The sequence below is a fragment of the Felis catus genome, chromosome X (assembly GCF_018350175.1).
Source record: "Felis catus isolate Fca126 chromosome X, F.catus_Fca126_mat1.0, whole genome shotgun sequence".
NCBI lineage: Eukaryota > Metazoa > Chordata > Mammalia > Carnivora > Felidae > Felis > Felis catus.
In genome coordinates, this window is record NC_058386.1 from 114,429,396 (window position 1) to 114,455,606 (window position 26,211).

Below are 26,211 nucleotides of genomic sequence, written 5' to 3' on the forward strand. Positions count from 1 at the left end.
CCCAAGAAGCTGAGTAGAAGAGCCAGATCTGTGTCCACAGAGCACCCGATGGTGGTCACGGCAGCAGAAAGACAAGACGTTTGCCGTAGAATGCTCTCGACACGGACCCAGTGTTCTCCTAGGACAGCATTGGCCCCGTCTCCAAGGATGCACAAAACAATGGCACGTGAGAGCTCCTCACTCCTCACTCCTCATTACACAGCCAAGCATAAGCCTTTGGATTCTTTCCTTTTTTTAAAAAGTTTGTTTGTTTATTTATTTAAAGTAATCTCTGCGCCCAACATGGGGGTCAAACTCGTGACCCCAAGATCAAGAGTCACATGCTCTTCTGACCGAGCCAGCCAGGCTCCCCAAGCCTTTGGATTCTTTGATGCTTACCCGTGGGACTAAATATCACCCCTCCTCCTTCAGAGAGCCGTGTAACTACAATTTGAATAAAGTGAGCTGTGAACTTGACTGGAATCATAGTTTTTTAAAAATGCGTTTATTTGGGGGAAAAAAAATCACAACAGCCTCCTACCTTAAGCTCGGGTGATAAAATTACATCAAATTCATACTGTAGGGTATCAGGATCGTAATTGATAAAGGGCAGAGCCATTTCAAGAAAATTTTCAATGTCTTGGAGGGCTTTCTGAGCATCTTCTTTAGACTGAAACTTCTCTACTTCTTGGTTAGCTAGAAGGCATTCTCCTTCATCACAGCACTGACGAGCCTGGTGAGCAAAGCACACACGCACGCACACACACAAAACCATGAATGAATAAACAGAAATATGTTCGCCTTTTAGGAGTGTTTAGCAGCCTCTGTGAATCAGAGTTGCTTCCAGAGCTGTTACAAAATAAAGATACCTGGGTGCAGCCCCCAGAAATTCTGATTCAGTAGCTCTGGGCCCTAAGCCAGGCGTTCATAGCTCTGCAGAGCTCCACAGGTATTTCTGATGCACGCATAGCCAAGGCTGAGAAGCACGGTATTTTCTTTCACAACAAGGAATTCATTCTGCAGCGAAGAGTCTGACCATTCTCTCAGCGCTAACACGTCAGCTGCGTGCTATTTGCCCCAAATCAGCAAGTGAAATATGAAACACCTCGCAAAATACATAGTGCCCTATAAATGTGTAGTGACCTGCCAAGGACAAGGATGAAAGTTTCCTTGCCAAAGAAGGAGGGGGGACAGGTTAAACTGTCCATGCTCAGATGCGATGTCTGTAAGTGACACCCCTCGTTTACATTCCACTTCCGAGGCCAGATCTTCCTTTCGCTGCCTCTTTCTGAAAGGGGTCAGACCCACAAGCCAGGGAGGAGTATTTCCCAGTCCCTGTTTCATTTCTTATTGCGGTAACTATGAAATGTGGAAGGAGTTTCTGGCGTTAGCAAAATGCCGCTAGGGCTGTGAAAAGTGTTCCGACTGCAAATTATCACCAGAGGAGAGGATGCAGAGATGTACCCAAAATAGAAAGGAAGCCATCGCGACCGTGATCTCAATGTTCACACCAGAACCCGCAATGCTTACGATACTAGACCTGCCAGGAATACTGCAAAGGTACATGGATTAAGCAAACATCATCAAATTCAATCCTTCCACCCCTTGCACATTCAACTCCGAGGCTATACCAGACCCTCACCCTAGAACGCAAAAGCAAAAACAAACGGTCTTCTTCTGAAGAAATGTATCAGGTCTCACGACACTACCTGCTGCAGGAGTTTATGCATTTTGAAGATCCTGCTGAGCTGTATCCGTTTGGCTTTAATCTCATTAACCAAAATATCGGAAAGGTAACGGAGTTCATTGCACCTCTGGCAGATCAAATCAAGTGCATAATGGTGATTTGAAGCAAGTCTGTGTCCGTGTAATATCACAAAGCGGGCCTTCGCTAACAGATCCTAATTTTAAGAAAGAAGTAAAAAAAGCAGATGATCGCTGTTCAAATAGAGGAGGGGGCAAAAAGAAAGCAACTGAGAAGCAAATTGGCTTAAGCAGGGCGGACGGAGTGCCAAAAATGTGATTGGATGTCATACTTCTGCAGGCTGTCAGAAAGCTCGGGGTTACAAGTAATTAGCTACGGCAGTGACGTCATCAGAAGCCCACGTGTTTCTGGTAACAGAAACAGAAAATGAACCAGCCTGCTCAGAGTGTGGACGAGATTTGCTTCTCCCGGTATGTACAGATTTAGAACAGAACTGCATATGTCAGATGAGGGACACACCAGCCAAACGAAAGCGGACGGATTTCGGGCCATCTCAGCTCTGGAAATCTCGTGAGAGTCAGCACCTGCCCGCCTCCTGGACATCCTGAAGTGAACACCACGGGGCTCTCAAGTCCAAAGGGATCTTGGCGGCCTTGCCTCCACTCTACCAACGACTGGCATCCCGCCCCCCGCACCCTGGTCCCCCGCTTGCTCCCGACCTAGCAACTGAAAGAGCAGGAGGTCAGGAAATATTTGGCGAGGTAAAGTAAGGGGAACTGAAGCCCGGAACGATGAAGTGACTGGCCTACCTAGCCGGGGGGGAAACACAGGATTATAACACGGAGTTATTTTTCTAATGGGTACGGCTTCAGTTTTGCAAGATAAAAAAAGTTCTGGCAATCTGTGGCACCACAATGTGACTATAGTTAACGCTACCGAACCGTGTACTTAAAAATGGTTAAGATGGGGGCGGGGGCGCCCAGGCGGCTCAGTTGGTTAACTGTCCGGCTCTCAGTTTGGGCTCAGGTCATGCTCTCGCAGTTCATGGGTTTGAGCCCCGCGTGGGGCTCTGCGCTGGCAGCTCAGAGCCTGGAGCCTGCTTCGGATTCTGTGTCTCCCTCTCTCTCTCTCCCCCTCCCCGACTTGTGTTCTCTCTCTCTCTCTCTCTCTCTCTCAAAAATAAATAAACATTAAAAAAAAACTAAAAAAAAACCCACAAAAAACAAAAACCAATGGCCTTGCTCTCTCATACAAGACAGAAGAGCAAAGCTAGTTTGTTAACTGTTAAAGCCATGAGTCCAAGCTTTAAGACCAGCAAAGTGATCATCGTTTTGAGTACTTATTATACAACCACACTTCCCGGGTATTGTGCTAAGTGTTTTATCTACAACATCGAAAACAGTCCTCCCCTAATCATTCCGCAAAGTAGGCCACTTTAGCCCCAATTTATAGATGAAGACGTTGAGGCTTAGAACATTTAATCACTTTGCCCAGGGTCATGCAGCTAGTAAGACGAAGCAGATTTATCTGTCTGAATCCATATCTGGTTCAACTGCAGATACCACATGATGGGTATTTAAGAAATTATGCTCTTGTACATTTCTATTGTTCCCAAGTAGCATTCCTGAGAGACATTTTGCTGGCTTCTTCAGAATGCTTTAAGCTTCTGTTCCTATCGGTGGGCCTGAAACCGCTCACACGGTGACCTCAGAGACTGCCCGTTGCAACTACATGACGCGTCGGCAGGGTCACCTCTGGCCCACGTCGATTGGAAAAGAATACAGACCAGTGTTATTAAACCCATTACGTAGGCTGTTACCAGGAAAAGTGAACCGGGAGGGTTCATGCTCCTGAAAAGCATCACAATGAACTATTACAATAGTGACCGTCTGAGATGTCCTCTTACCTGAGAATTTTCATCTAAGTTTTCCAACTTTTTAATTTTTTGTTTTACTTGACCTAGGTTCCCGGTGACGTCTGCCAGCTCTGCTTGTTGGTTTAACAGATGTTCGACTTCACTCACGAGCTGCAAACAGGAAAAAACCAAGGTTTTAAACATACAAATTATTAAGCATTTTTCCTTTGATCATTTTTGTAGGCAGTGTTATTAAATAAGAACAGCGACATGGAAAAATTGCACATGTGGCAAACACTTCTGACATTTTATTCCCAGGAATCGATATAATCTATTAACGCCCAACCTACTAGATATCAGTGTATACTCATGATCTGTAAATATCTCTATGTACATGTGTTGGCATGTATATGTGGGCACGTATGGAAGTCCGTGTACGTACACATACTTGCATATATACTCGCTATGGCGAGTGGTCCCAGGAAAGAAGGTTCCCCCAGTACTAATTAGCAGCATACTTGGAACCCAGATCTTGGTCTTTCCTATCATATCCCAGAAAAAGAAACCAAGGCTCCTCAGGAAAATGGCTGGTTCCACGGCTAAAGCAGAGGAGGTACAAGATGGGCTTGGAACATCTCTTTATGCCAGAAAGTAAAGAAGTGATAACCCGAAAAAAGTCTGGATGTGTCACAAGGGCACAGTAGCCAGTCAGAAACACCAAAATAGTTAAGAACAGTAAAGAATCACAAACCATGAAGAACTTCTGATGAGCAGGAAGATATTTGCATGACCTTAAATTTTCTCCCCACATGTTTCCTACTAGTTACAAGTGGGGGAAAGTCATAGTGGAGAAACTCCACGGAAGCCTGACTGGGTAATCGAAATGCACATCAACGATGAGGGGCAGGTGGACTTCATTAACTCCCTCGGCTGGGGAGGAGAGAAAGATCTGGAAGGGCCAAGAACAATACCCTCGGCAGAACACATCGCTCATAGAGTATTCCTGCTGGTCATACAATGGTTAATCTAATCATAAGAAAACGTCAGACAGGGGTGCCTGGGTGGCTCAGTGGGTTAAGCGTCCGACTTCAGCTCAGGTCACGATCTCACAGTTCGTGGGATCGAGCCCCATGTCAGGCTTCTGTGCTGTGAGTGAGAAGCCTGCCTGGGATTCTCTAGCTCTCTCTCTGCTCCTACACACAGCCCCCCTCTCTCAATAAATAAATAAACTTTAAAAAAAAAAGAGAGAGAGAATGTCAGCCAAATGGAAAATGAGGAACATTTTATATTAAAAAGCACTGTGTTCTTCCGAAATGTCAGTGTCATAAGAGACACAGAAAGGCTATGGAAATGTTTGTTCTAGATTAAAGGTGACTAGACAGGACAACTTATCCAACACCCAACCCTCTAAGACTGAGTCCTGTACTGGAGGGGGGGGGAAATGACATAAATGGCACTATTGAGCCAATTGATAAAACTGGAATACCAATGGTAGGTGATATAAAAGGAATGCATTATTGTTAAATGTCCTAAATTCGATAACTGTCCTGTGATTATGCAAGAGAATATTCCTATCCTGTAGATTCAAAAATATCTCAAGTTTGAGAATATTCAAATTTTTCTGTACATCTGAATTTACGAATAAGACCTTTTTTAAGTGAAGTTCCTAAATACACAGAACCTATCGACAAATCACCATGAGATACAGATCACGTCAGTGAGGTTACGATCCAAGGAAAAGAACAATACCGATTAGAGGCAACAAGGATTTGAAGAAACAGAATATAACTCCAGGTCAAGAATGTAGTATGGATGCAAACTAACACCGGAGTGGAGGGACGACGGGGCACATTCAGGAAGAGTGTTATTCTTACGTGGATTCGGTTGGGGAGGAGGGAAAGATCTGGAAGGACCAAGAGCAACTTGGCCTATTCTTTCTTTAAGGAAGATTTCACAGAGAGCATGGCATTCCAAAATCTGTTTGAGTCACAGGAGAGAAAGGTCTGGCAATCCCGAGCCCTGTGTCCAGAATGCGGCACCCAAACCCAATTCTGCTCACACAGATGAAATACCAAGTAAGTAAGAAAGTCATGGGTAGAAAACAAGCCAGCCACATGTGAGAGAGAAAAGAGATGAGTTTTCTTCGGATCTCCTGGAAAAGTTCTATGAAAGAGACTGTGTTGCTTGACCAAGTGTGATGTATTTTCCAGAAGCATCCAACTAGAATGTACTTTTAGCCTTTCAAATAATGCATAATTGAACACGATTTCATTTCACCCATCAGGCTTTTCATAGAAATAAATTACTGGATCAGAAAAAAAAATGTTTTGGGGTGCCTGGGTGGAAGAGTCGGTTAAGCATCTGACTTCGGCTCAGGTCATGATCTCACGTCACGGTTCGTGGGTTCGAGCCCCACGTCGGGCTCTGAGAGCCCTCTCCCTTTCTCTCTGCCCCTCCCCCACCCATTCATTTTCTCTCTCTCTCTCTCTCTCTCTCTCTCTCTCTCAAAAATAAATAAACATTAAAAAAAAAAGAAAAATGTTTTTGTTAGGTCATATTAAATACGGTCAGTATAAGTATCTGGTATTAAAACAGCAACAACCACAAGAAGGAAGTGGGTATTATTTCCTTGGAAACCTAGTCCATAGCCTGAAAGCAATTTGTATGTAAAATGAGTTTCAAAGATAAACATCAGGGTGGACAGCAACTGAGTCCTCCTTACAAGTTCAGTGCTTTATCCTAGGAGATTAGTAAGCCAGAAAGACATCTTGGCAGGGTTCGCTCACATTTGCTCCCTTTCCATCTCGCTCTGGGTGTCAGTGGGCATCTCGTGAGACTGCACTTCTCATGATCAAGGAGCAAGTAAGAGCCGCTGGCAATAATGAAAAGCCCCGTATAAAGGAATGTTTTAACTGACCTCTTGAAAATCCTGCTCAAACTTCCATAGTTGCAGATACTGCTCCATTTTTAGTTGGTGTTTTTCCCAAAATCCATCAAAAGCTATTTCCATATCATGTACTTGAGTCAGCAATCTTAACAAAGAAAAGTCGTTAGAATTCCTTCACACCAGCAATTTGTTCTGTAGGGAAGTACATAAATCTGGCCTGGACATTAAGAATTATAAGGAGGGGCCCCTGGGTGGCTCAGTCAGTTGAGCGTCCGACTTCGGCTCAGGTCACGATCTCGCGGTTCGTGAGTTCGAGCCCCATGCCTGGCTCCGTGCTGACAGTTCAGAGTCTGGAGCCTGTTTCGGATTCTGCGTGTGTGTGTGTGTGCGTGTGTGTGTGTGTGTGTCTCTCTCTGCCCCTCCCCTGCTTGCGCGCGCTCTCTCTCTCTCTCACTCTCTCTCAAAAATAAATACTAAAAAAAATTTTTTTAAAAAGAACTATAAGGAAAGTCAGGGCACCTGGGTGGCTCAGTCAGTTAAGTGTCTGACTTCAGCTCAGGTCGTGATCTCAGGGTTCGTGAGTTCGAGCCCCACATCAGGCTCTCTGCTGTCACCACAGACCCCACTTTGCATCCTATCTCCCCGTCTCTCTCTGCCCTTCCCCCACTCACGTGTGCCTGCACACATGCGCTCGCTCTCTCTCTCTCTCTCAAAACTAAACATTAAAAAAAAAAGAATTATAAGCAAAGTCAGAGACCATGACACTTGGTCCACGAAGAGCCCATCAATGTCCACAGAACCTCTCCTACAAGCAAACTGATGTCTGTGAGACGAGGGAAGTTGTTCTCAGATTCCCAAAGGTCCAGAAATACTTGCACACTTAAGAGACTGAAGCAAAATTAGAATTCCCATTCAAAAGTGTAAGATAAGTAATTCCAAACCAAAAGGAGAGTACTCACTTATTAACGGTTTGCCAGTCACCATTGATTTGTGGCCGACGTTCAAGTCTTGAACTGACAACATCTTCAATGCTAGGCACTTCCAGACTTGTGAGGAGGATTCTTCCTTCTTTGGTTACAGCTGTAATATCATTCTGGAAAAAGGCACGGTGGGATGAATTAGCCTGCTAGCAACCCATCCCGCATGACTTCACGACAAGGAAGCATACACCTAGAGCACGCTATAGAAGAGAAACGGCAGTTCTAGAACGGCCTCTACTGAATCCAAAACCCGTGAGGATTTCCAAGAAGCCTCTGCCTACTGAGACGGGTGTTGCGATCGCTATTTTTATAAGATCTTTATAGGCAGCAGTCCCTTGTGGTCCAGATGTAGTCTCCTTCTCTTACTGGTAGAAAGTTCTAACTCATTCTACTCTACTAATATTTTTAACGTGCTCTAATAAAGCAGTCGTAGCGTCATGAAGTCTACCACATTGGAAAGCATGCAGTTAACATAATATTTAAAGCACATTCAGGGATAGGGAGGTTGTTATCAACCGCCGCCTGCCATATTATGTTACGTCACATTTGGGTTCATTAATTCCTCACAGAGCATACGCTGCTTTCTATTCAGAAGGTCTTAACCTTGGTGGGTAGATTCTTCGGGCATCTAAGAGTGAGCTATGACTCCCTTCAGGAAATCCAAGGGTCCTCTGAACTGTTAGGCAAAAATGTGGGTGTCCCTGTATTTGTCCGGGAACAGGTTCTAAGCCACCACCAATATAAATAAGAACATAATCACTGAGAACTAATATTTCCGGGGCGCCTGGGTGGCTCCGTCAGTGAAGCGTCCGACTTCGGCTCAGGTCATGATCTCACTGCCCGTAAGTTCGAGCCCCGCGTCGGGCTCTGTGCTGACAGCTCAGAGCCTGGGGCCCGCTTCAGATTCTGTCCCCGTCTCTCTGCCCCTCCCCTGTTCATGTTCTGTCTCTGTCCGTCTCTCTCTCAAATATAAAATAAAACGTTAAATTTTTTTAAAAAAAAGAGCTAATATTGGGGCGCCTGGGTGGCTCAGTCGGTTAGGCGTCCGACTTCGGTTCAGGTCATGATCTCGTGGTCCGTGAGTTTGAGCCCCGCATCGGGCTCTGTGATGACAGCTCAGAGCCTGGAGCCTGTTTCAGATTCTGTGTCTCCCTGTCTCTCTGACCCTCCCCTGTTCGTGCTCTGTCTCTCCCTGTCTCAAAAATAAATAAACGTTAAAAAAAAAATTTAAAAAAAAAGAGCTAATATTTATGAAATAGTGGCTATGTGCCAAACGTGGTTGTACATATATCACTTCCTCCATTTCATCCTCACAACAACCCTACAAGGTACACACATATCGGCATCAACCTCGCTGTGCACGTAGGGCAACCGCAACTCAGAGAGAGGAGGCAAACTGCCCGATCACACAGCTTATGAGGGTCAGAGCTTTCTCTCCTGGAACAGTTTTACTTTGAGATTATGATTCACGAGTTCAGTCTCTCTCCTCTTCATCTACAAACGTCCCCTCAAAAAGCAATTCAAACTAAAACACAGGTGTCGTCTCTACACAGAGCTCGTATCCGAGCGCCGCCTCCCCACCCCCACCCCCCCACCCCCCGCCCCAGAAGGACACGAGTGATAGAGCCTGGTGCTTCTTGAGATCATTCTTCAACTTTCGGGAGAACGTGCTTCTCAAAGTACTTGGTGATTGTCTGAACTGTGACTCAGAATCCTTCACAACCCAACACTCCAGACAACTGGGTAGGAGGGCAAAGTCAACTTGCCATCTAAGGTCTACGGTAGAAAACAACAAAAGCTAGTACTCTGGGGATGCCTGGCCGGCTCAGTCGGTGGAGCGCGTGACGCCTGGTCTCAGGGTCGTGAGCTCAAGCCCCGTGCTGGGCGTGGAGCCTACTTTCAAAAAAGGAAAAAATAAAACTAGCACTCTGTGCAAAAGAAAGCTTGTGATCAATTCAACAATGTTTGCCTTGGTCGCGGGCCCCCTGACTCCTCATCTGGTTCTCCTTCTCCACTTCCCGTCGCACCTGGGGTGGGCGTAAAACTAGAACACCCATCTGCCTTTTGATTCTCCAGCTTTCCAAACGAGGGGGCCTTTTGAAAAGGTAAAGAATCCGTGATAACAAAGAGGACTGTAGACTTCTTATTCTGGGGCAGCGTGGACTCTTCCACTAACAAATAAAGAACTTCTCAAGAGGATGCACCAGTTCCAAGGGGGCCACTTACGTTCAACAGATCCGGGCCGTTTTCCCCTTGTGGGTCCCCCACCCACCAGTCAGTGTGAAATGCACGTGCGCCGTAAAAGAGAGGCCATGGGTCATGGTTGTTTGTTGACGCTTTCAGACATACCTTTAACATGCGATACCTCTCGGCACGAAGCGCAAGGATTTCTTCTATTGAAGGAATATCATCTGGCAGTTCTGTCTCCGCCAGTTCAGTTCCAAAGGACTGTAACATCTGAGCCATTTCCTTCACTGTGAGAGCAAAATTTTCTATAGCCTGCAAAGACCCAGTGATCCTTTTAATTCCATGGAAACTGCCAGCACATCAATACCTAGATCAGTAACTGTACTCACTTTCATCTAGGTATGATAACAAGCACATATACTATGACCTCTCTTCTGCTAAGGAAAGTTGGCATTGCCCTTGGCAATCGACGCTACCTTTGTAGCTAAGCCTCTACGAAACTGACATGAGGTTAAAGAGTCTTCTTGAATGTCTTTTATCTAAACTTCTGTACTCATTTCTTGAACGCCAATGAGAACAATGTCTTTGTTTTAAAGTTTCTTTCTTTTTTTCTAGTAATCTCTACACCCAGCGTGGGGCTCGAACTCACGACCCCAAGACTCGAGAGTCGCGTGCTCCTCCGACGGAGCCAGCCAGGCGCCCCTGAAAACAATTTCTTAAAGATGCCGTGGACTGAGTCATTCGCTTTCTGACTTTGTTTAGGTCTATCCCATTAGACCCTGCAAATGTAAAATCACTTCATACTAACTTTACTTTGGAAGAGAACATCAAAGCCACCGGACATTTGTTATAACTTATGAGCAAGCATTAGCATTCCAACAAAGCAATGCACAAGGGTGATGGGGGAACAAACTGGCCACAACAATTCATTCAGGCACAAGACTTGAAATTGTGATTGCGAAGGTTCGGTCGCCCTCCAATGTCAAGTCGCGTTGCGCTGTTGATTGTTTCCAAAATCAACTGCTCAGGAAAAGAAAAGTTGGGGGGGGGGGCAACCCGTAGAGACCTTATACACCCTCTGCTTACCATGCAGCTCGAGGTGATCTGCTCTTTCGTTTGCAGTTTTAGAGGTTATGAAAGGCTAGACACTAATTTTGACGATACACTTTCGTACGAACAAAAAGAACTGCTGAATGACAAAGATGAGGAAAACAGAATCCTGATTGAATGAGAAATCATTTCCTTCAGAAGGGTTCCCTTATCGCTGGGATCTGGGACAAAGATTCTTCTAGTATAAACTCACATCTGCGAGGCACAGGGTCTTTGCCTATTTGCCAATTTCTAGGACCGAGCGAAACTCTACTGTAATCCTAACTGCCTCAGAAGCATCGCTAGGAACACATGAATCGTATTACTTGGCATGTTTTGAGGGCTTGTCATCTGTTAGGCACTGTGCCACGCGATTTACATTTGTTATCTCATTTAATCTTCCCAATATCCCTATGACGTAAAGTAGTATTATTCCCATTTTATAGTTGGGAAAACTGAGAGCCAGAGAGGCTGTATAGCGTGCACAAGGTTACACAGCTAAAAACCAGCAGTGCTGAGGTCTGAACCCAAAACGCTTTGTTTCTCCAAGTTACTACATGGCCACCGGAGGCAGTGGACAGAGCACGATCGCCTTACTCCCTAGGCCTCTCCTTCAATTGCCATCCTCAGTGCCTCTTCATCATTTCTAGATATTTCCTAGGGAAGAAAATCAAGATGTTGAATTATATGGGTTTGAAAAACAGGAGCCGCAGCAAGCTGTCTTTCCCAAAGAGGAGAACAATGCCGGAACTAGATTTTAAAGGCTAATATGAACTACAGGCTCTACAGTAAGAGCAAAGGCAACATACATTTCTGAAGATGATCCATTCACTGTTGGAGTACTGCAAGGTGCCGCCTAACTCAGGGGTTAACTGCTTGTCATCAATGTATGTCAGCAAATCACTAACTGAGCTCAGCATAACCACCTATATAAATAAGCAAGAGAGATACTGTTAACTGCCCTTCGCGGCATCCCTCCATTCAACTGTACAATGAACTTCAGCATTTCCTTAGCACAAAGTTACCTTTTGCAAATGGTTCTAATAGTTCTCTCCTGTACACCCTCCCCCGCCCACATCCGTCTGCACTACGTTCTTTGGTAATAACAGTTTTCACATACGAAACATTTCTCTGTAAAGCAAAGTTAATCTCCATAGAAACCCAAATCGCTGGTTCTCCCTGATCTAAAATTTTGCATTATTAATGGCCAACCTTCCGAAAGAATGTTATGCCTACAACGGAGGAAAAGGGCTTTCTGTAGTAAGTTATAACTTATCAGGAGGGGCTGATCTTCGCAAAAGTACCATAATTTACGAGACTCTCTCCCTAACCCTAAATAAACGTATAAAAATATATTTTAAAAAAAAGATCATGGTACTATGAACTAGCTCAGGATGCTAAGTTCATGGGAGTTCAAATACGTAAAACACATGCTCATTTTTTCCCTAAAAATAAAACGTCCTGATTTTATACACACACGCACACGTGCATATACACACACATAAATAACGTAGGTGACATATATCTCATTCAACAGGGATTGCTTTGTTACAAATTGACGAAACTCTTCCTTTAGTTTAACAATAGAAACAGAAGACTTTGGGGGATTTCAAGTTTGTAGTTTGGGAAGACAAATTCTATTTCTTTTCTTTCAGATGCTTTGTGAGCACGGGTAAAGCATCAACAGCATGGTACAAAGTCCTCACAAGAATTAAAGAGACAAAACATTTAAACAATATACTCTTACTGGTAACTTCAGCATGAAATCCTCCTGACTAAATCGAAATCCAATGTCCGTGAAAGTCCTTTGAAGAAAACTGCTGGGACGTAGAACCAACACCAAGTGCAAGTTCCCAGGAAAAGAAACCTACGGAAAGGAGAAACGCAGGAAAGGAAGAACAAATCGTCAAAACGTGCACTCGACTGAGCACGTATCAGAAAATACGTAATTAAAGGAAACCGTTTTTAAAGCAATAAAAGCCACTAGAAGGACAAAACTTTAAAAATGGATATTGATACAATCTAAAAACTTGGAAACAGAAACAGAAGTAATGTAAGGTCATCAGATCAGACCCTTGCAATGTTCATGGCGGAGAATTTTCTCACACAAAAGTAGATCCCAAGTTAAGAACAACTATACTTTTTTACAAAATAAATCTAGGTTTTTATTTTATTTATTACTTTTTAAGTTTATTTCTATTTTAGTCATCCCTACACCCAACATGGGTCTTGAATTCACAACCCCGAGATCAAGAGTCACACGCCCTATCGACTGAACCAGCCAGGCACCCCACGAACCATACCCTAAAACTTCATTTAAAAAAATGTTTTTAATGTTTACTTTTGAGGGGGAGGGGGACAGAGAGAGAGAGGAGACACAGAATCCAAAGCAGGATCCAGGCTCCGAAGTGTCAGCAGAGAGCCCGACGCGGGGCTCGAACCCATGAACCGTGAGATCGTGACCTGAGCCAAAGTCGGAGGCTTAACCGACTGAGCCACCCAGGTGCCCCTGAAACGTCATTTTAAAGTTAGTCATTTGTATTTGAATTGCATTTATTCCCTGTGAAACGGAATTAGAACGCAGGTTCCTAGGATAACCCCAAAAGTCAAAGGGAGCTTAAACATTATATACATGTGCTAAGCAATGGAAGAAACCTGTGATATGGAATCATATTTTTATTTTCATCCAAGCAACATTCACAGAGTCTCTTCTACATGTCCATTCCATGTACCTAAGCGAACGACTGTCGCGCACTGTTAGCAGTCGGTGTCCCCAAATTAATAAGATGTAGTCCCTACCCAGTTTGCAAGAAAATCAGTCTAATGGTGCAGTCCATTAGTAATCGTTAACTCTATAGCACAAGTTGATAAGTGAAACAAAGGAAGTAGAATAATCCGCAACAGACGGTCAAAACGGTCTGTTTGAAGCCTAAGAAAAAGGAATTACTTAGATCAGAATGTCATTCTGGTGCACCAATGTTTCCCCCGTTTCCAGAATACGGACATGTAGGTGGTCAAGAAATAGTTGCTGAAAGAAAGACAAGGAGGGTGGGCGCCTGGGTGGCTCAGTCAGTTGAGCGTCTGACTCCTGATTTTCGCTCAGGTCACGATCTCACAGTTCACGGGATCGAGCCCCGCATCAGGGTGTTCGGTGACAGCATAGAGCCTGCTTGGGATTCTCTCCTTCCTTCTCTGCCCCTTACCCACTTGTGCTCTATCTTAAAATAAATAAACATTTTTTAAAAAGATAAGGAGGGGACGATGGAAAATTAGCGAGAGACAGAACAGTATGGCCCAACGTTAATAATGAACTACCATATATCAAATGCTTACAAGGGGCGCCTGGGTGGCGCAGTCGGTTAAGCGTCCGACTTCAGCCAGGTCACGATCTCGCGGTCCGTGAGTTCGAGCCCCGCGTCGGGCTCTGGGCTGATGGCTCAGAGCCTGGAGCCTGTTTCCGATTCTGTGTCTCCCTCTCTCTCTGCCCCTCCCTGTTCATGCTCTGTCTCTCTCTGTCCCAAAAATAACTAAACGTTGAAAAAAAAAATTAAAAAAAAAATGCTTACTCTATGCCAAGTATTTTGCCAACATTATCATAGTTCCTCTTCATAATAACCGTGTGAGGTAGTTAAGCTAGCGTCTTTTACAAATAAAGCAAGCGGGGGCGCCTGGGTGGCTCAGTTGGTTGGGCGTCCAACTTCAGCTCAGGTCATGATCTCATGGTTGGTGAGTTCGATCCCCACATTGGGCTCTGTGCTATCAGCACAGAGCCTGCTTCAGATTCTCTGTCTCTGTCTCTCTTCTTCCCTCCCCTGCTCGCTCTCTCTCTCTCAAAAATAAATAAACATTAAAAAAAAAAAAAAGACAGAAAGAAACTGAGGCTCAGAGAGTTTAACTTGCCCCGGCTGGTGAGGTCTTAATCTATGCCTGCATCAGTGCTCTTTTTTTTTTTTAATGTTTGAGAGAGAGAGAGAGAGAGAGAGGCAAAGAGAGAGGGAGACAGAGAATCTGAAGTGGGCTCCTCACTGACAGAGGCACAGCCCAATATGGGGCTCCAACTCCCCAACCGCGAGATCACGACCTGAGCCGAAGTCGGACGCTTAACCCACTGAGCCACCCAGGTGCCCCGTAAGTCGGGGCTCTTAATCACTGTACGCTTCCCTATCTCTTCTAGACGTCCCGGTCAGGAAAGCTAGAGGAAAATGATGCTCGAGAGTGTAGCAATGGGAGACGGTGCTAGAAAGACAGGTAGATGCCAGATCAGGAAAGACCTTGGCTTTTTCGTGGAGGCAAGGGGAGGCTCTAAGAGGTTTTAGGCAGCAGAGCAACACGATCAGCATTTTAGAGGGATCACTTCAGCTTTAGGAAAGGACTAGATTTGGACAAGAGTGGAGGCAGACAGACGAGCTAGGAGGTGGGTATTAACAAAAAGAGGAACTTTCACTCAGGTTTAAGACCTAGACTCTTGGGAAATACACATTTAAAACTGGGGATACTTTAAATTCAGTTTGAGGGGTGGCTGGCTAGCTTAGTCAGTGGAGCGTGAGACACCTGACGTCGGGGTTGTGAGTTTGAGCCCCACGCTGGGTGTAGAGGTTACTTAAAAATAAAATCCAGGGGCGCCTGGGTGGCGCAGTCGGTTAAGCGTCCGACTTCAGCCAGGTCACGATCTCGCGGTCCGGGAGTTCGAGCCCCGCGTCGGGCTCTGGGCTGATGGCTCAGAGCCTGGAGCCTGTTTCCGATTCTGTGTCTCCTTCTCTCTCTGCCCCTCCCCCATTCATGCTCTGTCTCTCTCTGTCCCAAAAATAAATAAACGTTGAAAAATAAATAAATAAAATAAAATGAAATAAAATAAAATAAAATCCGTAAATACAACTTGAGACGGTGATAAAGCATCAACAGTTAAGTGAAAGAAAAGAAGTCAAAACGACATCAATAAATTAATCAATGATTATAAACAGACACAAATCGGGCTGGCTGTCCAACTCCGAACTCCCCCAGGTGGCCGTGCCTCTGCTACCCTCTCCCTTCAGGAGAGACTTCTTCCCCTCTCTCAGGTACTAAGTGGTTATGTCCCCCAAAGTCTGTGCTGAAACCCAGCCATCATAAGGGGACTAGTGCCCTCTTAAAAGAGACCCCAGAGAGACCCCCCCACCCCTCCTGGAGCCTGCTTCAGATTCTGTGTCTCCCTCTCTCTGCCACCCTCCCCCGCTCCCACCGTGTCTCTCTCAAAAATAAAGATTTAAAAAAAAAAAAAAAGAACTGTGATCTTCCTACATGACCTTGCCCTCCTAACACACAGCGATCAGTGGTGGGATGAAGTCCTGCCCTGGGATTTTTCACACCAGTGTTGAGGGAAGAACACTTTGAGGGTGCGGTTCCAGAGCTGCTGGTCGCCGTGAACCGCTGGAGAAAACTCACTTCAAAGCACACAGCTAACATGCGTATAGGACCAGAAGCAGAGACAGAGTCCCAACGATGCCTCTATGATGTACATAGTGTGTATTTTATGTTAAACATGGCACGTACTTCCTATAGTTATCATAAGAATTAAATTAAATAATGAACACAGAGGAACTTTGTTAAGCCCCCAAAAAAAAGAAGATAGGCTTTAAATTTTACCTTGCATTCTTGGATCTAAAGACAAGTAGGCTTAGGTAGAAAACTTCCAGGATATTGATAAAGGCTTGCTTTTTTTTTTTTTTAATTTGTTTCAATTCAAGTTAGTTAACATACATTTTCGTATTGGGTTCTTTTAAGTTTTTTTATTGACTTAGGGACAGAGGGAGAGAGAGAGAGAGAGCGCGCGCGCGCAGGGGAGGGGCAGAGAGAATCCCAATTCTCCCTCGATGCAGGGCTCGATCCCACGACCTTGGGATCCCAACCTGAACGGAAATCAAGAGTTGGATGCTTAACCGCCTGAGCCACCCAGGGGCTCTGATAAAGGCTTGCTTAAAGGGGAGACTCTGACAGAGCCTTGGGAGAACTCTGGACCTATTTTTAAATTTTTTTAATGTTTATTATTTTTGAGAGAGAGAGACACACACACAGAGCGTGAGCAGGCCAAGGGCAGAGAGGGAGACACAGACTCCAAAGCAGGCTCCGGGCTCCGAGCTGTCAGCACAGAGCCTGACGCAGGGCTTCAACTCACAGACCGTGAGATCATGACCTGAGCTGAAGTTAGTTAGTTGCTTAACCAACTGAGTCACCCAGGTGCCCCTCTGGGCCTATTTTTAGATAGAAAGCATAGATTCTACTTCGATGCCATTTGCTTTAGGAGTTAAGCCTCTCCTTCTTCACACGGGTAAGTTCCCAAAACCATTATACTTTCCTGCCTTGACCCAGCTGCCTTTCCACTTTTTTTTTCTCTTTCAGATGGAACTGAAAGCACCCGACCTCTGTCAACACTTATGGCAAAATGTGTTTTGTTCTTTCATGGACCCTAGGTTGATCTGGTCTCATCATCTTTTTCTCTCGGACTTTCCTTAACACCATAGTCTCTGGTATCACATAGGAAATCTTTAGGTGGCCCTAAGCCTGACCAACTTAAAGCCTGGCAACTCTCTGCCTGGGGTGAAGGCCCTGGTCTCTAGCCTGCCACGCCGGGGAGAGCAAGGTTGTCCCAGCACCTAGGTCCAAGGTCCATCACACGGCAGGGAACAAAGGAGAGAGGAGAGAAAAAGCAGAATCATGGTCTATAGAATCCACAGGGAAGCAAATCCAGGCAGGGTTTGGGGGTGCTCCGCTGCTTAAAAGTCAGGGATGTTATGTAGCTATTATTTTTAACATTTTAACCATCTCATTTAACTGTCTCGTTTACTTATTTACTTCTTCATCTATTTATTTATTTAAGTGATCTCTTACACCCAACGCGGGCCTTGAACTCACGACCCCGAGACCGAGAGTCGCACGCTCTTCCGACTGAGCCAGCCAGGCGCCCCGTTTACGGAATCAGTCATTGCCTATATTTGACAAAGTGGTTTGCCCCAAACATGGGCACCTGGAAAAAAAAATCCTTCTAAAGAGAGTTCTACATTCTAATCATATCATGCTTAAGGAAAACTTCCTGATTATTCTGCCATACGTTGTCCTTCCTTAATTCCTTCAAAATGTTTAGGGATTCACTTGTGGCCAAAAGCCCACAAAAAGTAGCATTTTTAAAGAAAATGCACCATCAAGGATGAAAACTTCAGTTATTGCCTGCATACTTGCATTTACAGTGTTTTTCATGATGGGATAGGTAGAGAATCTTTATTTCGCGACCACACAGATCGTCCTGGAACACACGGGCTCCGTTAAACTAACAGCTACTCTCAAATTTAAAAGCCATTTAGAGGAATAAATCCATCTGACTGGTCGGTTATTTATTTATTTTTTTTAGAAAACGAAATCACACCGTTCAGACCACGTATATGGTTTGTATCCCTCCCACCCATTGAATCCCCTGTGCCAATCGGATAGACTGGAGTTTTTGATCCCGGTCCCATTTACTTTCCCAACCTAAAAAGGTGCTTGCCATATTTGTCTAGTTACAGCAAATCCATAACCTCGCATGAATGACTCCGTTTCATAACTCTCTCGAGCAAACACTTACATACGTGCAGCGCAAAGAATTCCGAAAATGAGATTGTACAGCCTTGTAGGGTAACAGACGGTAGCTACCCTTGCCCCGAGCACAGAACTTATAGAAGCATCCAATCACTGTGTTGCACACCTGAAACTAACATGACACTGTGCGTCAACTATATTCGAACACAAACATTTTTAAACTTTTTTTAAAAGTTTATTTACTTATTTTGAGAGGAGGGGGAGGGGCAGAGAGAGAAGGAGAGAGAGGATCCCAAGCAGGCTCCCCGCTGTCAGCATAGAGGCCGATGCAAGGGCTCGAACTCACACGCCATGAGATCATGCCCTGAACCAATACCAAGAGTCAGACACTTAACCGACTGAGCCACCCAGGCGCCCCAAAACTTTTTAAAGTACACACACACGCACACACACACACACACACACACACACACACACACATATTTATGTATGTTTGGGACCTCTGAAGGCCTTATGGTAAGGGAAAGGAGACTGACTAGCTGGCCATGGGTGAGAATGTCGCTTTTTACTGAAAGCCTTTTACAGGAATCATGATCACCATGAGCATAATTACGATATTGTGCTGAGTGCATACATTAGATTCTATTCTTATCCTTATTTCACAACTGGAGAACTTGCCTGTGGTAGGCTGAATAATCACTCCCCAAAGATGCCCACATCTTAATCCCTGGAACTTGTAAATATATTACCTTATAAAGCAAAAGGGACTTTATAAATATGAGGAAGTTAAGGGTCTTGAGATGGGGAGATAATCCTGGACTCTTGCAGTGGGAACAAGGTAATCACAAAGATCCTTACTAGACGAAGAGGGAGGCAGGAGAGTCAGAGAAGATGTGACGTGAGAAGCCCAGGGCAGGGATGCAGGGCCGAGAGCCAAGGAAGGTGGGCGGTTCTAGAACCTGGAAAAGTCAAGGAAGTGGATTCCCCTCCAGAGTTTCCAGAAGGAACGCTGCCCTACGAACACCTTTCTTTTAGCCCAGTGAGACTCATTTTGGACTTCTGATCCCAGAACTGTTAACAGAATACATTTGTGTTGTTTCGAGCTGCTAAGTTTGTGGTAAGTTGTTACAGCAGCAAAAGGGAAGTAATACACTGAGGTTGTGGGAGGTTAGCAATTTTCCAAAAACTTCTAGCTTGTAAGTGGCAGAATGAAAACCCAGATTCACCTGGGGCACCTGGGTGGCTCAGTGGGTTAAGTGTCTGACTTCGGCTCAGGTCATGGTCTCACGGTCCGTGGGTTCAAGCCCCGCGTCGGCCTCTGTGCTGACAGCTCAGAGCCTGGAGCCTGCTTCGGATTCTGTGTCTCCCTCTCTCTCTGCCCCTTCCCTGTTCACACTCTGTCTCTCTCTGTCTCTCAAAAATAAACAAACATTAGAAATTTAAAAAAATTTAAAAAAAAGAAAAAAACAAACACATTCCCGACTCTTAAACAGGCTATGATTGAAAAATAAAAAGAGTATTTTCATTTCAGCTTTCCTTCCTCTGGAGAAACTCCTAATGGACAGAAAAAGGAGCAACAGGAGGAATCTGGGGAAGCGTGGCAACGATGGTACAAGGATCGGGTTCAAGGTCAAGAGTCTAAACCTGAAACCCAAAACAAAGGTGACCAATGTGAACGCCTACCATGTGTTAGGGGAAGAATGGAAACACGTGAAGTAGGCAGGGTTTCATCAAAACACAGCCTGAAGGAGGTGGAAAATGGCAAATCACACTCTTCCCAGATGATGAGTAGTCACCGGAAATGGGGGGGATTATGGTGAACTGGAGAGCATTGGGGGGGGGGGGAGGGGCACCACTAGTCAGTTTCAGCTAAATGTCAGGTGGAAAGGTGGGCTTTGCCAAATCTTCAATTTCTCAAAAGAAGCCAGAAATCCAGAGTTGTGTGAAACGTCAGGATCTTTAAAGATGGGAAACAAGTTCAAAGTTTGTTGAAACACTGTATGACCTAAACAGAACACATCTTTGGACTACCAGCTTGTGACCTGTGACCTAAAGCTTCATGTCATCTGAACACGGGTAGGTATCAATATATGCTCCTCTCTCTGTGATCGCTGGCTAGGAGAATCTCGACAGGACAGAGCACTCGAGAAATTTTAACCAGAAAGGCCATATGGATTTAAGACCAGGTTGCAGATGTTTGACTATGAGCATACACATAGGGAGAGAGACTGCTTTTTCTCTATACAGTATGCACACATTTGCCTAAAAGTTTCAAGATAATCCATTTTAAAACTATTGTTTATTTTTTAAGTTTATTTTATTTTCAGACAGGGAGCGAGCGCGCACAAGCGGGGGAGGGGCAGAGAGCGAGAGAATCCCAAGGAGGCTCTGCACTGTCAGTGCAGAGCCCGACTGCGGGGCTCAAACTCAGAAACCACAAGATCACGACCGGAGCTCAAATCAAGAGTCGGATGTTTCACTGAGCCCCCCTCCAGGTGCCCCAAAACTAGTGTTTAAATGAACAAACAGCATATCACCTATCACGACTAGTATCAGACGCACATATCTTACAGCAAAGATAACCCAAGACCATTGAGCTTTTCCATTTCTGTTTGGGGATACTACATTTCTAAATTCTTTGGTATGCTGCTTTAAGAATCCCTAATCTTTATGGTTATATAAACATGAAAAAGCACAATTTCTATTTTCTCCACAAACCCCAGATTGTAAAACTATAAATCGTGTTTGAGAGCCTGTCAAAAGAGCAAAGCGATGTGGCCAAAGGTCAGCCTTATTTTATTTTGTTTTTATTTTTATTAAAAAAAAAAAAAAAGCCAGCATGGGAGAGGAAACAGCATTGCTTTTAGCTTCTTGCGGGCATTTTTTTTTTTTTTTTGGAGTTTCAACATGTGACTGCTTAAAGGCACCTCAGTAGAATGAACATGCTGACATTTCTCCAGTCACTATGCGTGACACGCCCCCCTCCCCCCCACCCCCCGCCCCCGCAGCAGATCTCTCTGGTTCTTCCGGTTAATGGGCACAGAATTAGCTCGCTCTCTCTCTCACCTTTCCTTCCTAGAGAAGATCTGCTCCCTTCTCCTCACGCCTACCCTCAAATTCCACAGCTACACAGCCTTATAGCAGTAAGGACAGCAAGAACAACAAAAGGCATACACTTGGACGCATCATCTCGCTCCTGAAGTCTGGAAATCAACCTCGCCTAAATCCTTTGTGTAGTACCAAAGAGAGGCAATTCATACACCCTGTATACACTTGTCTGTGATTCTGTACTTATTTCTTTTAAAATGTTCAGGGGCGCCCGGGGGGGCTCATTCGGTTAAGTATCTGATTCTTGATTGTGGCTCAGGTCATGAACTCACGGTTTGTGGGCTCGAGCCCCGTGTAGGGCTCCACGATGACAGTGCAGAGCCTGCTTGGGATTCTTTCTCTCTCTCTCTCTCTCCTCTTTCCCCTCTCTCTCTTCTCTCTGCCCCTACCTCACTGGTGCTTGCTCTCTTTCTCCCTCTCTTAAATAAACTTGGGGAAAAAAAAATGTTTAAAGTGCGTTATACATCGCAAAAGTTTGGTTACGTTACGATAAAACAACTTCTATTCCTACAGACTTTCTCCGTTTTTTAATCTCTAAGGCAAAGCAACACAGTAACACTAAGACGGAACCCTTGACTGAAAGCCGATTACAGATGTGCGCGGCTTGGTACACACATTACCTGGTGAACCCCCATAACACTGCGGTCAAGTAGCTTTTACGGCCTTTTTTGGATGCACAAACCGAAGCACAGAGCAGTGCAGTAACTTGTCCAGGGTTCAGCCAGTGAGCAGGGGCACCCAGGCCCTGAATCCTCAGGGAGAGCTCTTTCTAAGACACAGAACACTTTTCAGTGTTACACAGGCTGAATGCACACTGACACCTGCTGCCTGGCGTTAAGGAATCACTTGACCCGAACATCTAACAGAATGGGACAAATATTAATGGTCAAAAGAAACTGGGGGAAAGAATCTGGCATCATGGAGCCCATTGAACAGAGGCTGCTCTAATCCAATAGCCTAACAGAATAGAACGCTCAGGCGTGGCCATGTGATTGACCTTGATACGGTCCAAACTACCTCTTCAGAATACACCGAGGACAATTTCATGACTTCAGGTACAGAGAAGAATTTCCAGCGTCATGAACGAATTCCACACTGTTCTCCCATACCGCGCCCTTACAGAGTACAGAAAGTAGGAGTGACTCTGCAGACCTCCAAGTAACTTGCCACATGACCTCAGGGGCAGAAGAGTCGTGGGCAGCAGTCCTTCCTTGACGTCTGTCCTTCTCGTCACTTATCTGTTATCATGCCCTCCCTCCCACTCGGCCACAGTCATTGTAATTTCCACCAAGTAACCCATTTAATCTTCTCTCTGGACTTTAAATCCACTGTCCCATCCTCTCAGGTGCTACTTATATCACAGTCTCCAAAATCAGCCCAACTCCAGAGATCCTGCAAGGTCAAACCGCTGTGTCACCGGTGAGTTTCACATTTTTTACCCTGGTCAAGCCAACCCATGTAAACAGAACAAATGCGACTTCCACTAGAGTTCTGGGCTTCCGACTTAATCCAATAAATTGCATTTCAAGACATTGATCCCTAGGGGCCACTTGAAAGAATTCATTTAAGAGAAGAATGGAGGAGAGAAACAAAGAAAGGTAATAGAAACCTACGTTCTTGCTTAAGGTCCAAACCAATATTCATTTCCTTCATGAAGCCATCCACCTGGAAGTTCTTTGGTAAGAGTTAGTTATGAACATGTCCTCCCTTCTCGAAATAGATTGAGAGCTCTTTCAGTGCAACAGTCACGCCATAGTTACCTTGGCGAAACCTATACTGTGTGTAACGCAGTAGTCTATTGGTCTACTACTAGGTATATGTAGTCAATGAGTGCGCGTGTCCTGAATTCACTTGTGTGTCTATTAACGTAGGTGCGTATACACGAAACTAAATTTGTCACCGACAAAATATCTGTGTACATAAAGGAATCGGGAACTTTCCGGAAGCTTAAGCCAGTTACTTTTGATAACAAAAGTACCGATGCCAGCTGCCCCCAATGCCACGAAGCACGTACAAAGGCATTTCTTGCACACTACAAATTGTTGGGTCTGAAACTATTTATTCCCAAAGTACAAAATCATGTGTAGAGCTAAAGATACACAATTTTGTCAAAATAGAAAGATTCATAACCTAAACTATAATTTAAACTACATCTTTCTGTGCTAAGACCTTGAGTAGAAAATAAAGCATTTACTCACCCATTGAAGTTAACACTCCTTCAACCACAATAAAACTCCTACTGGTTTAGTTTCCTTATCTTACTTTTGATTCCAGATGTCATTTTTTTTCCTAAGGCTGATTTTTACTTTCTCATGTTTGTGTGTGTTGTCTTGATTTTTTTCAACGAGCAAGGATTGTATTTTAAATCCTAACATCGATAACATTAACTTTTCAAAGAAAAAGAGTGACATTTAAAACCTTGTTGATGACCAGATATTAGTGTTATTTCACACACCCCCAAAATACATCTAAATGTCACTTAAGAAATTTGCTGGGAATTTAGTACACAAGTGAACCAATGAAGGGAAAAATTTACTTAGAAAAGTGTTTGAAACCTATTGAATGGAAAGATTTCTAAATTCTAGTCTATAATAAAAATCAAGTCACTTCTTTCCCTTAAAAAAAAAAGTTGTCAACAGACTAGAATTCTGCATCTTTAAAGTTTGAATTTGGAAGACAATTGCAATCAGAAAGATTTCAAGTCATCAGACTTTTAAAATTTTTCACTGGAACAGTAAGTAACACCCAGGAAGGGCTGCCTTTTCAAACGGCTGATGAAGTCAGCTCCAGACCTGTCCATGATATCACACTCTACTTGACCATGGTGAAAGGATGAATCCTTTTGTTAGATATTATCTTAACTCGCGATTTAAAGCTACTCTGCCAAACGATTCAAAACTGCTCACATGGCCTTCGACAAATAACACGCCTGACGATGTTTCCTCATAAACTTGATCACATTTAGATTTTGAAATTGCATTCAACCTCCTTGACTCCTTTACGTTTCCCTATGTCAAGATCACAGTGATCGCATCAATGCAATTCATGCAAACACAAGTCTCCATTCTCTCTCCATCTGTCCTTTAAAAGCCTCATTCGGCAGCAGTTTGTGCTATAGCACCATGCCGCAGCATCCCTGCACTTGAACTTGGGAATATAGGCTTTCCAGGACCGCAGGCAGAGCCCTTACCGCATTCCTTCTGAACCTCATCTTGCCTCTCGGGGGAGTTGCCTCTGCCATCTCGCCTATACACAATAACACTCTTCTTTTCCAGTTGTCAGTGCAACACGGATGAAATATGAGCTGCTTCTTGGGTAGTATTTAAAAACGGCAGCCAAAAATCTCTATCAAACAAAGCTACCGTAGCTGCTTCCATTACCAGCGTGGCAGCACAGCAAAAAACACCCACTCTTCCTGATTAGTCAGCTGACGAGCCTTCCCGGCTGCTCATTGTAATTCAGAGTTGACACATTCCCCCAATTACTTAGCCAGATTGAACCTCTTGGATTAGCTCCTGCCGGACCGCTGAAGATGAGGCATGTCCTAAGAGTGGAGAAAGGGGGAAAAAAAATGACTCTCTCCTAGGGGCTTGATGGGACTGGCTTTCTCCTCTACGCAGTTTGATTTTTAAGGTGGAATGCTGAGAATCTCTGTGAAGGTAGTATTAACGGATACCCTTATTCTTGTCCCACCCTGATCCGTAACTGAAAATTCACTCCAGGTTTGTTGTTGTTGTTGTTGTTATGGTTAAATGCTATTCTGAGTTTAAGCCTTGTGACAGGTTACCGGTTGGTGGAATGTTGTCTTGATGATAATCTAGAAAGAACACACAAACTTTCTAATAATGGATAGGCTTCTCTCCCAGACTGACATTTCCCCCAATTGTACAAACGGAAAATAATCTTGTTTCCCATCATTAAAAAGTATAACCTGACTGCAGTTTATTTTGGAATTTACAAATTAAGGTCTTCAAATTGAGTTGTGTAATTATTTCATAGATGTTTAAGGTAACATACCAAAGATAGTTACACCTTATCTTTTCAGTGGCAATTTTCGCCAGGAATCCTTTTTGCTGAATCCAACTTTTGCTCTCGAAATTAGCTTGTATTCAGTATTTATCTTTAATGCAAACAGTGCCCAATGGCTACTAATGGTTGGGATGTAATTAACGTGCTGGCTTTTTAAAAAATGTTTACTTATTTATTTTTGACAGGGACACTTGGGTGGCTCAGTCCGACTTTGGCTCAAGTCATGATCTCACAGTTCGTGAGTTCGAGCCCCGTGTCAGGCTCTGTGCTGACAGCTCAGAGCCGGGATCCTGCTTCGGATTCTGTGTCTCCCTCTCTCTCTGTCCCTCCCCCACTCATGCTCTATCTGTGTGTGTGTCTCTCTCTCTCTCAAAAATAAACATTAAAAAAAATATTTTTGAGAGAGAGACAGAGAGAGAGAGAAGGAGGGAGGGGCAGAGACAGGGAGACAGAAAATCCCAAGCAGTCTCTGTGCTGTCAGTGCAGACCCCGACATGGGGCTCGATCTCACAAATCATGAGATCACAACCTGAGCCTAAATCAAGAGCTGGAAGCTTAGCCGACTGAGCCACCCAAGCACCCCTGTAATGAATGTGCTCTTGAGTATGGGTGTAGAAACTATACCACAAGCAGAAACATTTAACCTGTTAAAAAGAAACAACACCTAAGGTAATCTATAGCTGGTTATACGTCTTCATCACCTGGGCCCCCAATCTTGCCCAGAGCCATCACTTTGGCAGTAAAGAGAATGAAGGAACCCTGCGTGCCAAGGTCTGTGCTGAACAGGGTTCACACTTCCCCACTGAAAGATCGTCCCTAGGAAAGCAGAAAGGGGAGCTACACC

At 44.5% G+C, this 26,211-nt stretch overlaps 1 protein-coding gene across 4 annotated transcripts in view; it reads right to left on the bottom strand.

The window, feature by feature from the left end:
- MCF2 (MCF.2 cell line derived transforming sequence) overlaps positions 1-26,211 on the bottom strand; it is a 111,359-nt gene that overhangs the window by 45,343 nt on the left and 39,805 nt on the right. For 3 of the 4 annotated variants that reach the window (XM_045050765.1, XM_045050764.1, XM_045050766.1), the window contains exons 5-12: positions 12,430-12,549; positions 11,492-11,608; positions 9,756-9,905; positions 7,386-7,519; positions 6,457-6,571; positions 3,591-3,710; positions 1,689-1,880; positions 521-712 (exon numbers count right to left, since the gene is read on the bottom strand). In XM_045050765.1, the coding sequence (XP_044906700.1) occupies positions 521-712; positions 1,689-1,880; positions 3,591-3,710; positions 6,457-6,571; positions 7,386-7,519; positions 9,756-9,905; positions 11,492-11,608; positions 12,430-12,549 (1,140 nt within the window). Of the gene's footprint in view, positions 1-520; positions 713-1,688; positions 1,881-3,590; positions 3,711-6,456; positions 6,572-7,385; positions 7,520-9,755; positions 9,906-11,491; positions 11,609-12,429; positions 12,550-24,528; positions 24,909-26,211 lie in introns of those variants that run through there. The other variant, XM_045050767.1, reaches the window with a different exon arrangement.